This window comes from Triplophysa dalaica, chromosome 12, assembly GCF_015846415.1.
Source record: "Triplophysa dalaica isolate WHDGS20190420 chromosome 12, ASM1584641v1, whole genome shotgun sequence".
Classification (NCBI taxonomy): domain Eukaryota; kingdom Metazoa; phylum Chordata; class Actinopteri; order Cypriniformes; family Nemacheilidae; genus Triplophysa; species Triplophysa dalaica.
Genome location: NC_079553.1, coordinates 11,154,290 through 11,172,146, shown reverse-complemented (window position 1 = coordinate 11,172,146; position 17,857 = coordinate 11,154,290). Strand labels below are relative to the sequence as shown.

Sequence of the window (17,857 nt, the reverse complement as noted above, 5' to 3'; positions counted from 1 at the left end):
AATGAGGTATGCATGTTCAAATTAGACACGAGTACAATGTTGTCAAAACACATCAGAGGTCATTTTAATGTTCAAAATGGAACCAGGTGTATATTTACAAAGCAGCTTTTTTTTCCTTTTTTTCTTTTGTTGCAGAAAATGTCACCAGTTTCAAAACAACATCTGGTGTTTGACTTCATTACATGTAGGAACATTATTGTCCAGAAACTTTAGAAAATATAATTTAAAGCACTCACATACAGACGTTAACAATACATTAAGTACACAATATATCAAATACTTCCCTCTATATTGGCAGTGTAATACTGTCACAATGTCATCGAAACTGATACTGCCATCCCATGAAAACAAACATCTGTGATGTCATAATGAGGAATTGGCAGGTCCTGATCTGGCTGGGATTTCTGGAGGGTCTAGTGACCCCTTCATTTATAAGTCCAAAAGCGAGTACCATTCTGATGCAATGTCCACACTTGAATAGCTTTTTGTCAGGGTTGGTTGGAACTTATAATGTTTCTATAAGGGGTCGCCTATCTATTAAGGTCTCAAGGAGAACAAGGAGTGAACACACAATCAGAATTGAAATCTGAATCAGGCTTTCGATTGACACATGGCTACACATACTGTACTGGAATGCTGTGGTTTACGGCAATTCAAGGCAACCAGTATACATAATCTCTACTAACAAGCCATTGGAGGTATAGCAAAAACCCTTCCCTTTAGCTTGAATAAAACAACAAAAGGTATCCTCTACAACCTCCATGTTAGTCCTTTAAATTTCACTGCTGATTCGCAGCCAAGACTGCGACGTCGGATATGTTGGCAATACAAAATTCCTTAAACAGGTTGGCAACTGGTCACTACAAAGTGCTTTAGGTTCTCCACCAGATCACATGAATTCACCGCGGAGGTTTGTACACTCCCGCCACAGTGGATCTGAGAAGTGTGTAACAGCTTACTCTAAAAATAATATCATAAATCGGGCAGGATTATGGTTCTGAAATGCTAGCGATTTGTCACCTGAGAGTCATTTGGTACTTTTTTCTGAGTTTAACCAAAGCACTACCAAAGAAAAAAACAATATACAATATTGTCAGCTCTTACTGTAAATTCAGATGAAATTATAGAAAATAAAAGTTATACAGTATAGAATTTACACTTGACTATGAAAGTTAATAGAATATATTTATATACACAATCTAAAACTATGAATGTTGCTTATATATAGGTGTTAATATTTTGTTATTTTACACACATTCAGACTTTTCAAGCCATTCCTGTTTTGACTTCCTGACTGACAGGATGAACTCTCAAGCTTCTCCATTCAGTGTGAAGCTGGTTTTTGAATCTCCTCCAGGGCTGCTATTAACCATTCATTTTTCTCAACGGAACAACACGCAATTTCTCTTTTCATCCGTCGTTCTATAGCAACAAGCACCTTAGATCAAAAAGGAAGACGGAAAAAAGAATGATGGCGAATGTGCAAAAATACAAAACTGAACTCTGACACAAATAAGCAGAGGAAATCAAACAAATGAAGATAAAAGAATTAAAGCATGCAATTCGGAGTGTAGTGTATTTTGCACGGAGGGCTGTGCTATATGGAGGTAAGGAACGATAGACTTCACTAAGAGGAGTATAAAAATATGAATGTATGAAATATTATTACTCTTAAAAGAGTATAATACGTTAGGTAGAACTTCAGATGTATTTTTTGGATGTTTTCCAAAAAGCATATGACATAAGAGAAAGATGGATCTGAGATACTGGACAGCCACAGCCGCTGGTGAGGATGAATATGGAGGTTTGCAGCGTACAAACTGTATTGGTGTGCATGTATTTCACATATATGTATTTGTGAATGCAGAGGAGGCGGTTGGCACTCTACTGCTGCATCTTACGGATGATGTCAGCAGAGACAGGGGGGTGAAAGTTGATGGTGTGGTGTCGAAGCCCCTGAGAGCTTTTGTAGCTTTTACCACACCGGCACTTGAAAGGCTTGCGGACGCGAATCTGAGTGCGATGGCCATTCTTTGCATGGTACTTAATACCATTCACATTCTGAAACAGAAAGAAGCAAATCAGGAATAGAAGGTTAGAGAATAAGGCTATGGGAGTGATCCGTGTGAGTCACTGAATCACAATACACAAATCATGAGAGACCTAAACATTTACACACCAAAGCCTTCCATCCCTTTTTTGCTCAGTTTCACACCGTGGATGTTCCTTTAAAGGGACATTTCAAGGTATTATGAAGATTCTGTCATTATTTGCTCATCCTCGTGTCATTTCAAACCTGTATGTTTTTCTTTCTGTTTTGGAAGACAAAAGAGGACATTTCGAAGAACTTTGGTAACCAAACAACACGTGCCCCCATTGTATGGACCACTGATGAATTTCTCAAAATATCTTCATTTGTGTTACACAGGTTATGTTGCGGACATAAATTAAATGTTGCTGACTGAAAAGAATTACTAAATATAAATAGGCCTACACGGCTAAATTCACAATATGTTTAATAATTTCTAAGGTAAATCAAATCCAATAACTAAATTCAAAGTCTTTCTTTGAAGTAAGGGACTAAGAGTATTGTAAGGGCTTACAAAAGACTCAAAAAACACCAGTGATTATACTGCATTTCTTAAAAAAACTGTTTCACCAGCCCTTCATATTTTTTACCTAAACCGTGTTGTTTATCTTCGGAAGCACAATTGTCTGAAAAATATATAATATATTGACACTAACAATATATTTTAATACTCTGTGACATATAAAACACACAGTGTTGTGTGAAACAGCAGCTGTCTGACAGCGGTGAAGGCCAGGCACTGTCTGAACCCAAATAAATCCAATGAGACCCACATCTAACGACACAGCTGAACATGGAAAGACACCCTCATGGCTGTCATCATCCATTTCCTCTCCTTTCTATTGAATACAGCGCACACAGTCTGCAGCGCACACAGTCTGCACATCATTTATCTCAGCAGCCAGAACCAGATGGCAGTGGAAAATCCCATAAAACTCACAGGCCTTGTAGTGGACTGCATGTTCGCCTTTACAATGTACACCACTGAGGGTCTAAATCTTCCAGTTCTGTGACTGCTATGGATACAGAGATGGACAATATTTCTTTAAAAGTGATTGTTCACCTAAAAAATTTTCACCTCATTTACTCACCTTGTACTCACAACCTGTATAACTTTCTTTCTTCTACAGAGCACAAAATAGGATATTTTGAAGAATGCTGGTAAACCAAAACAGTTGGTCCCGACCTGCATTGGCTTTGTGTCCATACAATAGAGTTCAATGGGGACCAACAGTTTTCATTTACCAACGTTTTACAGAAGATCTTCATTTGTGTTTTGCAGACGATAGAAAGTCAAACAGGTTTAAAATGTCAAGAGGTTGAGTAAGTGATGGCTAAATTGTGGTTTCTGGGTGAACTACCCCTTTAATAAAAAGTTTTAATGAGGTAATCCAGCCACATTCTCATATGCCTCTTTTACCTTGTATTTCTTTTTGCATCCAGGCACAGGGCACGCGAACGGTTTCTCATCTCCTCCATTCATGCACATGGAACTCAGGATGGATTCTGAACTAATGGCACTTTCGGTGGTCCATGACTCGTCGCTGTCAGACTCTTCGTATTCTGCTTCTTCCTCATCATACTCGCTACCTGAGAGAAAGCAGGAAGTCACTATTTAGTAAAGTAGCAGATTCTTATATACATTTAAAGGAACAGTTCATCCAAAAATGAAAATTCTTTCATGAATTACTCACTATAATTTCTGTTTGGTTGAACACAGTGAAAGATGTTTGGAAGAATGCTTGTAACAGAACAGTTCTTGTTCACCATTGACTACCATAGTAGGAAAAAAGTGCCCAGTACTGTTTTGCTGTCCTACATTCTTCAAAATATCTTCTTTTGTGTACAACAGAACAAAACAAAAGTAATTTTTCCTAATACAGTAGTCAATGGGGTCCGAGAACGTTTTGGTTACAAACATTTTTCCAAAAATCTATCTCTGTGTTCACCAAAACAAAGACATTTATTCAGATTTGGAATAACTCGAAGGTAAGTAAATGATGACAGAATTTATATTGTTTTGGGTGAACTGTCCCTTTAATACAGGAACAATATCCACTGGACAAACTCAAGGGCACTTGGCCACTATGCTGGGTTCCAGCTAACAATGATATCTATGAATGAGAAAATCAGCTAACCTAGCAATTTCATTGAATTTTAATATTCAAATGTCTGTAAGAAGAAACACAAAAACATTTCTATACTGTATCAATCTGTACAGTATAGGTGATAGACCGTGATCTTTGGTAGGTCCTTCGAGTGCATTTTGAGTAACAATGTGCATGCAAAAGACCTGAACTGGATGTGATGAGACCTGTTTTGTGGTTTCTGCATGAGGCGTTTCGCATAGAGCCTATACAAAAGGTTTTCTGTAAAAAATGGCTTGTCAATTTTAAAAATAGATGTCTTTCTCACAGAGTACTGTGCCCAGTCAGTAAAGTGTTTGCATTTTATGAGAAACAATCTGGAAGGCATAAGAAGGTCTAAGGGTTAATACACAGTAATAGTATGATACCAGCAATTTCAAGACTATTCCATGCATGTTCCAAACCGCACAAATAAAATGCCTAAAACATCTAATTGTGGGAGAGAGAGTACATGTAGCTCTCGAGAGGGACATGGGAAACAGCAGCTACGATCGTGGAGAAAAAAAACATACTGGTGACTCACAGTGTGAATGTTTGTTTGTCTATTAAGACACATAAAACAAGCATGGCAGGTTTGAAAAAACAAACAAAGTATGTCAAAATCGTTACAGGGAAGGTGATGTCTGTACAGACGCGTGGTAGGGCATGTCTCAATCCGCTCCCTTGTTCAAGTTGTATGGACACACTACGCAGGCATTTAGATAGACCCCTTAATCTGATATTTTATAAAGGCACTATATTTTAAACAGCTACAATGAAGATTCAAGAAAATCGCATTGTTATTTGAATGTTGATTAAGTGTGTTTGGTGGGAATACCTGTGGGGGTGCTACTCCTAAATGAGGATGAGGGCGTAATGGGCGGGGTGACGGGTGGAGTGAGGTTCCCGCTATTGTGGCGAGGGGGCGTGGCCACACTGTTGCGTGAAAGGTTGCCCGTCATTGAGAGTGACAGCTTTGGCTGAACCTTCTTCTTTACAGAATCATGCTCCCGGCGTGCCGCGTCTGTCATGAACCTATGGAGAGAAAGAATTGAATCATCACGACCAATTAACAAGTTACAGCAAACATCAAATATATATAGCACTTAAAGTTAAATAACCAAATTAAACCCTATGAAAGAGCAATAAACTTTGGTCCAGTGGTCCAATAAAAGGGTCAAGTTTGTGATCACATTTTAAAATAGTTTCATAGAAAATGTAATTCAATTTCAAACAATTAAATATTTTTGTGCTGTGCATAACATTATACATATTAAATTTAAAAAAAACTTTTCAAAGACATTTACATTACTATTTAAGATTTCAATTATTTCCCTGATTTTCAAGCATAATCTTGTAATACTACAGTAATATTTACAGAATTTTGCTTTGAGTGGCAATAAAACGAATTATTTCCTGACTCATTGAATTGTTCAATAACATACTTTAATACATAAAAGCCAATTTATCCGTATAAAACGGCCCAGTTTTACAGACCACGTTTAAGACTAGTCCCAGACTAAAATAAATGTTTGAGCTGTCTTAACTTTATATATTATATATATTTATATATTCCAAAGCTAGTGTTTTGTCTCAAGATGTACACCAGCAATGTCTTCTCTAAAGTAATCTTAAATATCCTAATTTAACTAAGACATAGTCTTGTGAAACCTGGCCATAATGTTTAATAATAGTCATAAACTGTGCAGTTCACTCATTTTAACGCTTTTAGACTAGACTTCGTATGCACTGTATAAAAAAGAATACATTTTACACTAGGTCACTCCATCATGTCTCTAAACGTTTCCATGGGTTGCAATTTGTCAAGTTTTTTCCTGTTTGTCCACCCTCTAATTCTCTCCAGCTGAAGTGCTGAGTGATGTTACAGACCCCCCTGTGAAACAGTGCTGGACTTGCAAAGTCCGGCCCAACATGCCATTGTAACCAATTAAAAAACTGAACCAAATTATGTTTGCTACATTTTATAAATGAAATCTTTTGAGGTTGAAGTAATTATGCTTTTATGATATATTATTGCTTCCACTTCCAAGTATTCATGAACTGTAACTGTTTCCTGCCATACAACTTAAATGTTATGTTGCCATGTCAATAAAGTGCAGATGTACTGTATATGTTGTCATGAAGTCAATTCGGTGTGACCCATACCATGTGACAACACTGAAGTTATTTTGTAGCAATATAAAACTGTCTGTAAATGTATGTGATAAAACATAAATGCTTGCATTATTAAAGCTAGTATGGAATTAACAGAGAACCAGCAAAAACCACATAAAGCACAAAGAGCAAGACATGGACAAAAAAGGATCTCGTCTCCATTATGTAAGAATTTCCACTACTATTCAGCATATTAAAGTTGTTTAACAGTGGAACTGCTTTCTGTACGTGATATATCTACACAAACCGCATTCAACAAAGTCAAGTGGAGTTACAGTGAAGACTTGGGTGCTGGATTGAACTTCATTATAGCTTAATAAACTGACGAAAGGAAGTAGACGAGACTTGACCACACAAGAGCACTAACTATAAACTATAGATCAGATGAAAAAATGAAATAAACTCTTTAGCATTGTCTCTGTTATAGAGTTATTTAATCATTATAAAACTCAATGCAAAACAATAAGAATGCACAAACACACACAAAAAACACTTTCTTCAGTTCTTCTTTAGATTCATGGCGTCAAAATAATAAATGCTATTGCTCATAACCTTAATTTACAAAGACACTTGCTGGGGAAAGTAAATGTTACAGTTGCTGCGAGCTTAAGGGCCTTGATTGTAATAATTTAAAGACTATTTATGATGTAAAGATTAGAAGCATGTGTTTGAGACAGGAATATGGATGATTAATGAGGTAGACTGAGAATCGAAATGCCTGTGTACCTGTTAATGTAGCTGAGGGCGATGTACGTGGGCTGCTGAAGTTCCTGTTTCTCCAACATGCGAGGATCTGTATCTACACAAAGACAAATAATTCATCATAAAAACAAGCACAACACAAGATTTTTCTTAACAATACGTTCTAATCACCAGTCAGAAAATGCATATATAAATCTTTGTATGATAGTAATGTTGACCTGTTTAAACACATGCCACCCCAAAGTCATTTTGGGCCACCAGAGTCAGTGGCTTTGTAGAAGATCACGTGTCGATGCCACAGTGAAGCTATTACCAATTTTATTGTTAAAGGCATTGACTTTCAAACTCAATACAAGATTTTGCCACACAACTCGTACACAATCACTTGCAGATGGCAACCGACTCCATTAATCAAGATTTTTTCATTAAACTCTACTTTAGGGAGGAATAAATCAGCACTTCTCTGTGTGTTTGGGAGAGAGGGCGAGCTAGGGTATGGAAAGTGTACTTCTAGTAGCTGTTTGGTAAAACGTAAGTCAGCCATTTGGTTAATGTCACACCACACCACGCTCAACAAGCTCTGTGCGGTTCCTCCCAGATGTCTGGTGCCTGCTGCACTCCAGGGCCACCCAGATCACCCTCCAGCCTGCTCCGAATGCCCCTCACGCCAATGCAAAAATATTTGTACAACATCAAGCCTTAGATGTGCATATTGCAGAGTTTAAAACTTCTGAAGTGACTATTCTGTCAAAACAGCTCCCGATTTCTGTGGTAAATGTTGTCACGGAGTTCTGATGCATCTGTGTGGACTGTGCTGCCACCTTGTGGTAAGATTATGAATTTCACGGGGTTTTTTTACATTAAATTGCATGGCAGATTAGGTTGGCCACTGCCCAGCTCAATTACATGCTTCCTGTTATTTTAAGAACCGCTGGAGCACAAACTGGACAAAAACATTGCGAGCACGCAATACTCATGAATGTCCGAGCGATGAAAACGTCCGCACTGTGGACGGCTGTGCCCGCATACCAGCGGCCCTGCCAGGCTAATCGTTTTCAGATGCGGATCTCTCAGGGCATTCTTCGACACTGTTAACACAAGCGCTGCCAAAACACAGTTTCATCTAATGAGCCTTCCCAGTGCACCCCCTGTGACGCATCTCAATGCCTCTTTTTATGCCTCTGCTATGAGTAAACACATTCGTGCCTGCTTTAACCCAAAACATATTTGTCTTAACTAAGAAAAGTGCGTATGCGAGTGAAGTGTGCTTCCGGCCAGCATGGCATCACTGTCACCTCATCATTATGTAGGCCTGCAAACCAGTTGTCACCATGGCGACGCCCACATGCCTCACAGTACAGCTTGGATGTTTGGTGCACTGGGCCAGTGTGTGGTCGATGTTTCGCCATCTGAAAGCTAGTGTTCTTTTGGAGGCAGGTAGGATGTATGTAGGTGTGCGGTTTTGTGTCAGTTTAACGTTTAAAGCTTTCAACTAGGCCTGTGCCTCAGCTAAAGTGTTTCATTAGCATTGATTTAACTACTGTGAGAAAGACCCCACACCTTTCTGACAAGCACGCACACAAATCGCTTCAGGCATTAAGCTGTTCATGTGCCAAGAAAATGGATGTTTTGTGTGTTTGCATATGACCCATGGAGGAGAAAAGCCTCAAAAGGGAAGAACCAAGAAGAGCTGCACAGTCACACACTAACACACATGGATCAATCCACACACACAGTCAGTAAATCAAACGCAAGTATCCCAAGGCCCTGCCCAGGTTCCATTAGGGCTTGAAGTCACTAAGGGGATCCAGGGCTGCTGCCTACCAGGACCCCATTATACAGGAGAGGTGGTCCACAAGTACACAAAACAGGTGGTCTACCATGGTGGTCTCTCTCGTTCTTTCTTTCTTTGTCTCTGTTTCTCTCCGACACACACACACACAATTTCACTATCCTTTAGGACAGAAGCAGGACTAAAAGTGTACCATACTTGAATAGAGTTAAATCAGTCAAACTGATTATTACTCAGCAAATTTGAAAACACCAATTTGAGGGTCTCAGTAGTATTACAATTCGTATCAATTTATAGCTTCATCTGTTCTAAAATATACTGATATTTTTTACTGGTATCTGGTTTTAAATTTCCCTTTGCAAGTTTTGAGTAAATAATACACAATAATACACATTTGTGCAATATAATATTATATTTACCCCCTCAAGTTCGACCGGACACCATAAGATTTGACAAAACAATCAACTTTTAAGGCATTTATAAATTATTTGACAAAAAGAAAACAACAACCAATCATCCCTTTTCGATCCAAATGTGGGATGGAAATGACATTCCATTTTCTACCGCTTATCCGAACTACCTCGGGTCACAGGGAGCCTGTGCCTATCTCAGGAGTCATCGGGCATCAAGGCAGGATACACCCTGGATGGAGTGCGACATAGACATACAGTTGCTAAAAAAAATATATTATTGGCATATATATGATGATTTTGTCTTGTAGTCATATTTTGGAGCCATTCTTTGCACATGTGTTGTGTTCAATTGTTTTTACTGAGCTGAGCATCAGTTTTTACTACAAGCACTTCTGTAACATGAATACAGAGTTGTTCAATTATACTATATGAATAATAATCATATTGCACTTGAAAAAGTGAAGACATCATTTGTCCAAAGTAAGAAATTTTCCTTTTTGCCAGGAGTGTATATCTTTCCTCTAGATATCACCGTTGGCTAACACCTACATTTCTATTATTGTGTAAATTATAAAACGTAATTTGAGAAAGAATTTGAAGTCCATAGACCGGGACACCATTTGAAGTCCATATACTCCTGGCCGTGTTGTGAATGTGTGTATACACAAATGCTGGGTTATTTTCAACCCATTGTTGGGTCAAATATAAACCATTTGCTGGGTTAATTTAACCAAACGCTGGACTATAAATAACCCACCATTTGTTTGTGTAGAGAGTATAGGTGAAGTCTTGCATTCCTCATACCAGCTGAATATCTTTTCTCTAGTGTATTCCCCACACTTTCTTTCCCCCTCTATCTTACCTCCCACTTTCCTTCTTCTACTCTACTGGATCACAGCCAGATAACAAACTCCTCCTATATCAAACATTATGGGAAACCATGTTGCCAATGCCGACAGCCCCAACCGACAGCCATTTGATCCTGTGTCACTAAGAGAGGACAGAATTCTCCTGTTCACCAAAACAAACACAGATGATCATGGCCTTCAATGAATTGCACACAGATTAGTCATCATTCTGGATAGATCATTACATCAACAAGTCCACACATCGAAACCGCACTATATTTGCGGCTGCTGTTTCTTTATCATCTTACCCATTAAGTCATTCTAAAGATGTGATATAACAAAATGTTTAGATGTTCCCTCATGCATGAGATCGGGGTGGGTGGTCATCTATCTGAAGATCACAATGCACACATCCAAAACACACGTTCTAAATCAGCAGCACCCCCTGCTACGTTAATCCAGGTAATATCAGTTCTTCCTGTCATTAGCTGGCCTGTGCTGGGTTCGGGGGGTGTTGGTTTGAGGTAATTAGGTCCACCAGGTGCAGCTCTGAGGGGCACCAGTCACCGCTGCTCAAATTTATTATTTCCGCACATATTTTTTTGCAACCCATTCCACGAGCCTTCAGCGTGCACCCTGCTCAGAGACACACATTGTTCATAGGTCTGGACATCACTCCCGCAGAGATGACATCTTGAGAGCAGAAGACGTCTGTCCAACACACCGAAGCTAAAGCCTTTAAAAGCTAGCGGTTTCACAAAGGATGATGCTTTTCATTATAACACCGCATTGATACTTTTGAACTAAAGATCAAGACAAAAATGACGCTGGAGAGTACAGAGTAAAATGTATTTTAATGGCAGTCTCAGATCAACTGGAGGGTTTAAGCTAGCTAAACACTAAAAAGAGTGTTACACATTCAACTCTCTAAATCATCTCGTGGTCGTATTAACACTTTTAATGTGTAACCTTATAGTTTGTAAAATGTACGTTTTAAGAGCTGGAAGAATCGCATAAATTGTCACTTCTATCGCGAGCCTTGGAGGGAGTTTTCAACGACACGTTCCTTGTACTCTTTTTGGCATGGCCGTAAAGAACACACACACACACAATACACACCCCTCCATCTTTTTAGCCATATTTACTCGGTTCACAATCAAACCCCGGAGAACGCCGTAACCATAAACTAGACTTTACATCGAAAGCAGAGGAAAAAGCTACGGCGATAAATTATTACAACCTTAAAACTTCACAAGCTCATTTGCTGTTTTCAATGAGGCTCATCGGCAACGTTTCGACGCCCGACATAGCAGATCCTCACGACGGTGTGTCATCGCCCCCTATTGGTCACACACCCCAACAGCACCTGTCAACGAACCCACTTCAGCCCCTAGAATACATGCCTTGTTTAACCGGCCGTCAATTAAAGCAGAGATTGTTCTTTGCACCAGGTCCCCAGACGAGGAGTAAGAGAGGCCAAAATCCATCCATCCTACTTTGTAATTAGGTTTCCTCCAAGCCAACGTGGACCTGTGCCAGATCTCACACCTCACCAGGAGCAGGGCTGCGGGTGAGGGAGGGGTGCCATGGGACACTAATTGCCTCATTACTGGCCAATAAGTCACTTTAGCCACGCTCTGTTTTAGCTAACGCCCCGGACACATACGAGACATGTAATCGGTATTAAAACAACCTCAGCTCAGGTCAGCTGCCTGGAGTTGATCAACTTCCCTCTCATCCAACTGAGATGAAATATAAAGGAAACAGGGAGGGCTGCTTGTTGATGTTTTTAGTTTGTATGTCAACTCGATTGTCCAGCGGTCAATTTATTTTACACATAAATCCAACAGTGAAACTAAATTGAACAACAGTAGGCAAACAAAAGCTATCAGATGGACGGGTTTAAGACTGACATGCAATACTAATGATTTTAATAGGTTCTTTTTTTTAGACTGGTGCTCTTGTGTGTTGCCATTAGATGAAAAGTAGATATACATTTTTCTAAATCTATATAATATGAACTCTCCAGTTAACTGTGTCAGGTATGTGGTCAAGTGCAACAGAAAGAAATATTGCTTTTCCATCAGCTCATATGTCTGAAAGATGAGGCATATCAGATGCATTTTAAAAGATATTTACATATTCAGAGGTTAGACATGCAAAATGTTCCTTTATTGTATCTCTGGTACAATACTCATTCATTGATTTGCATGTGAATCGTCTAACTCGAAAAATAGCCTGTAGCATATGTGTTCAGCTCCAGGCCAAGATCACATCAAAGTAAAAATTAAATCATAACATTTATGCAGGAAATTTCAGGAAACATGTTAATTTTGATGAGGTAACGCACAATGTAAAATCTCCAACTTTCTCCCAACACAGAAAATTAAGTAACTTGAACAAAGACGTTTTGAGTTTGAATTTATTGTTTACTGATATTGAAAAACATTTTTGTTAAAAATATTTTTTTGTTGACTGAACAAACGATATTGAGCTCAACAAGGCATTTGAAACTTCACAGCACGCACCGCAGCACAATTTTAACATTTAAAAGATGATTATTCAAGTAGTTGGCTTTTTTATGTTGTTGTTATTATTTTTTATTGTCTGTTATATTTAGAGTTGTTGTGATGTTGAAATGATGTTTGATGATTGTCACTATGTTTGAGGTTTGCTCAGTGCTGCTACTGCTGAAGGTGCATTTAACACAAAGTATTTATGAATGTGCAGTTGTTTTATCAATTTTTAGAATTTTAGGAAAAAAATTAAGTCAAGCATGTTGATCGTATAAAAACGAATGAAGTTTAATCAAAACTTAATTTCAGTTGGGTGAACTTTTCGTCTTGGATGGCAAATCTTAAAATTCTTAAAAAATTACATAAGTTCACAAAATCTTCCTGTACAGGTTGCCTTATTTTTTATGTTAAACTATTTATTTTATACAGTGCATGCAATCCTTAGAAAAATGATGCATGTCAGAGATGATGAAGAGTTGAAGAGTGTCTGAAAGCACTGACAAATTTCACCAGCGTTAGGAAGTTACCCAATGATCTAAAGTCTCATAAGCCAGATGAGCCAACCAGGAATGTCAGTCAGCAGGTAAAGAGGGGCTCTGTCTTTAAAGCTGCCATAACACAAAGTTTCTGCCAGTCTCATATTCATCTTAAGAACCTAAAGAGTAGTATTGTATACTTCGTATCTTCGAAGTGTATTTAGATTGATCACATTTATAAAAGATAGATACAGCTGTATGATTATTTCCGGAAAAAAACAACCTCCTGGGGCAATCACGAGCAATACACAATACATCATCGCAATACATTATCCCTGCTTTACTATTGAATCACTATAAGTTTGTTTTGTTAACATTATGCATGTATGTGCTTATTGCCAACAAAACACAGACATATGATTTAGTTTTCACTTATCATTTCCAGTCTTTTAGCACTGAGAACCGGTCCATCTATCAGCCTGGATAAGTAGTCAAGGTGTTAAATTACAAAAGCAGAGACTCCCGCCCCTTTGAGTTTTCAAAATGCTCTTCGTCCACACTAGCGTTTTCAAGCGTTTCCCAAACGCTGCCCATCCACACTCAAAACCCTTACATCCATGTACTGCGGATGACTAAAGCCAAAGACACGATAGCATGTGTAATTTCTGTCAGGCATTTATTTACTTTCTGCATTATTATGTTGCGGCAATGTGGAGTAAAGGCAGTGTTTTAAATAGACAGACAATGAGGTAACTTGGAGATGGGTCTCCTTCAACACCCTTTAACAAAAGACTGCAAAAAAGCGAAAGTTAAACTTAACTCGTGCTCAACTGCCAAACAATTTTGTAATTTAATATTCTATCTCCTAAAATGCAATCTAAAGTATACATGAACTGACATGAATGCTATAAACAGGAGACTGTCACATGACTAAAAACGCGTCATTGTTTTTAAGCCCCTCCGTTTTCCTCATTCACACTACAACGCAAAAATGGCATTGGTTGGCGAGGCAAATCATTTGTCCAGCTGCTGCTGCCCCAAGTCATCAAGAATTCCGGCCTGGTAAGCGGAGACAAGGGACAAAACCTTAAGAGCCCTGACAGCGAAGCCCAAGGACTTAAAAGCAGCCTGATGAATTTAGGCATAAAAACGGTCAATTTTGCTTGGCAAGACCGGCTTCCGGGAAGCGAGCAGACCGCCCTGGACTAGGTTAAGATGCCTGCCTACAGATGGCTTGACAGCCTGGGATCACTCATGCCTAAGTTGCCATATCCTTCCACTCAAGATCCGCGAGACTGTGCTTGAGATTCAGCAGGTCCCTCCAGTAGACTCAAGTGCTTCGCGCAGTCTGGAAAGACAGGAAAAAGCTGTTTCCTTGGGCCGGGAGGGCCTACTAGCACTGTCCCATTGTACACATCACTTTCCCGGTCGGTTGCACTCTGCAGAGCCGGCCACTCAATGTTGAGATGAGCGGCCGCTTTTCACACACGTCCAGGAGGATGGACTGGGGTAAAACCGCGAGGGGTTATCCTGGGGAGCACCAGAGAGCGGGGTGGCCTCCTCATCCTCTGAGACCCCATGAAGGCCCACATCGTCATCATCGCCAGAAGTGTGCGGTTCATCTGCAAACTTGAGGTTGCCCACGAAGATATCCTCTTCGGGGAACACAGGATTAGGCAAGTCAGCCCAATTAAGTGTTGTCAGCCCCTTGAGGCCCCCAGAGGCAGGTCGCCATCACAGTGTCCCCATCCGAGTCAGACAGGTCGAGCTCGACACACTTGGTCGCGGCAACTTTGAGACGCCACAACAGGAGCACAAGGCAATGGTTGCAAAGCTCCGGGTTCTCCAAAGCATCTTCTGTATGCTTGAGGCCCAGGCAGACCATGCAGAACTTAGCATGCCACAAGAGCCCCATGATGAGCTGTTCCCAAGAGTAGCGTCAGATTTAGAGAGAGACATATTTGCGAGAAAATCTGTTGCTTCAGCCGTGGAAAGGGGGGCAAGTGAGAAAAATAAAAGAGCTAGGACGGCTCAGGATGTCAAACTCTGCTAACCTTGCTGAATAGACGAGTGTCATGTCTGGCAGAGCCTGAACAGACATTATGTCGTCCTGAAGACACACAGTAAGCAGTGAATATCCAACCGAACTGTGTCCGTGCAGGGATAAACTGGAGAACAACAGCGGAGGCAGACCTTTTATCCTCTCAGATTAGGGGGTGGGGCCTTACCTGGCATTGGCTGCATGCTTCTGTCTGTCTAGCCAGACTTTGTGCAATTGGATGCTTTTGCAGAGTTCAGGTAGGGATGCCCGAACACAAGATGATGAAAGAGAACGCATTAGTGTGGATAGCCCGGTCACCGTACACACCGATATCATGAGTCCCTACTGAGAGGAGTTAGATCGTGACATACATATACAGTAACAGTATTTAATACTTCCGATGTGCCACAACTATATGAGTACCAGTAAACTACTAAAACACATCCACGAACATACTTAGATAACCCTTACAAGCTAGAAATACAGAAAACCAATTAGAACGTCATACAAATAAGCGGAAAAAGTTTGACAGACAGAGATTCCCGACTTATGATGTTTGTTCCATGCGACCCTATAGCCTATATCTGCATTTAAAAATACTGAACATCTAAAAGCGGGGAAAATGTCTTTCTTTTACCACCTATGTTGCAGTCTAAGCAGGCCAGTCAATGAGATGAGAACTGCAACAATAGAGTATCTGTCCGGCATCTCATGCATTGAGAAACTGATACGCCACTGTTGCTGTATGATACTCAACAGGACACAAAAGCAGGGTTTAATGATTAAACCTGTTTTAAACACCTGGAAAAAAAACATAAAAGTGGTACTATAGCCCTTAGAACAAAACAGCCCTGATGGCATAGAAATACAGAATAATCTACTTTACTGCCCACCAGATGCTCATATACAACTGCTTTAAAAATGTGCATGCATATATCATTTAAATGCACCTGTATGTTATATTTACACATTATCATTTAGGTATAACGCAAGAATTACACCTACACACATGCACCTCCGTGCATGTCACATTTTGTCAAGATCTCACGCTGCATTGGCTATAACAGTATTTGGTCAACTTCAAAGAGAGTTCACTCATGCATTTAATGTTTATGATGTGCGTGTGAGAGGTACACACATCCCATCGAGCGAAAGCGGCAGCTCAACGGGCCTCTCGCTTAAAACAACGCACCGCAAAACCAGCGCTTGTGTTCACACCTTTAGATACACTTCTACTTTGGATGAGGAAATAAACCTCGAAATTGTTCGCATATCGCGCCGTCGACACCTAAAAGGGTCACGAAACCGAGCAAAAGGCAGCGATCAGTCACATCGCTTCACCACACCTAGCAACAGCGCCTCTGCGACGCAGGAAGTGAGTGTGATCGTGGCCATTGCTGCGCGAACTGCGGCGGCACGGATTGCGTTTCCGCGAGACCACTTACCGATGTGGTTATCCTCGATGTGCGCGATGAGCTCGGCCAGCGACTCGAAGTGCAGCCCGCAGCCCTCGAACTGGCAGATGTTGGAGAAGAAGGAGGCGGCGGCGATGCCTGTCATGGTCTTCGCTACATTGAGGAGCAGCAGCTCGGGGCGAGCGGAAAGCAGAGTGCACGCACGCGCGCGCGCTCGCACCGTGAACGCAGACAGCGGCGGCAGCAGCAGCTGGATTAGAACGGGGAAGAGAGAGAGACTGGGCACAACAGGATAGATAGGAGGCTCCACCAGCACACACGTCATGCCTGTTGATATAAAACACTGCATAATTTATGGGTGATTCTTGAAAGTGCATGAACAGGTAATAATTAGCCTAAACGTTTCTGTAGAAAACTCTTTTGGGGTTACCGAAATGCCAACGCTTTCAAGCACATTTTTTTATATAATTGAACTGGTATGATTAAAATTAAATGATTAACGTTTCACATTTTACACCCAGATTAACTGAAATTGTTCAAATGAAATATTTACAGTACGTGATTCATTTGGAATAATTAAGGTAACACCAACAATCCCTTTTAAGGATTTCATCAAAGGCATTTATACTTAAACAGATTCGATTTATTAACAGCATGTTTTAATTAAAATCATACCAGTGAACATCAAAGTTCTCATAACTGAAAAAACACACTTTTAGCCAACATGTGAAATCGAGTAAATAACTGTTTCTGGAAAATAAAGTGCAGTGCTGCTGATGTCCACATGGTGGCAGTATGAAATAAAAAACGACGTTACCTTACTTCTGAAAACGAGAGCATCTTTTGGATCACTCCTTGTTTATTACAAGTAAAACAAGTAAAAGTACAGTGAAGGTATCATGATACATTAGTGCTACCAAAATTATTTATATTTGCATTCGACAGACATTTTTATCCAAAGCTACAGAAATTCATTACTGTTTTAGTCCTTATGAGTTCCCTTTGGATCGAACCCACAACATTTGCGTTGCTTACACACTGCAAATACATACTATGATTTCACTGTGGTGCCCTATTTATGTACAGTGATATTTATTTTATCATTTTAAAATACTTTAAAAACACATCAGTATTTTTATTGATTAAGTCTTCATTGACTTTTCAAAAGTTTTATGGCTTGCAAACCAACTTAGGGTGCTTATACCACCACCCAAGTCTTCATTAGTCCTAAAACTACCTTTTTAAAATCTAAAATTAGTTAATA

The 17,857-nt window shown here is 39.9% G+C and overlaps 1 protein-coding gene across 1 annotated transcript; it reads right to left on the bottom strand.

The window, feature by feature from the left end:
* Positions 1-45: 45 nt before the first annotated feature.
* On the bottom strand, positions 46-16,878 carry jazf1b (JAZF zinc finger 1b). Its single transcript, XM_056761642.1, has 5 exons — positions 16,624-16,878; positions 7,117-7,189; positions 5,054-5,250; positions 3,510-3,679; positions 46-2,061 (listed from the first exon to the last, which is right to left on the bottom strand). The coding sequence occupies exons 1-5, from the start codon at positions 16,736-16,738 to the stop codon at positions 1,885-1,887; spliced, it is 732 nt and encodes a 243-aa protein (XP_056617620.1). The 5' UTR covers positions 16,739-16,878; the 3' UTR covers positions 46-1,884.
* Positions 16,879-17,857: the final 979 nt, after the last annotated feature.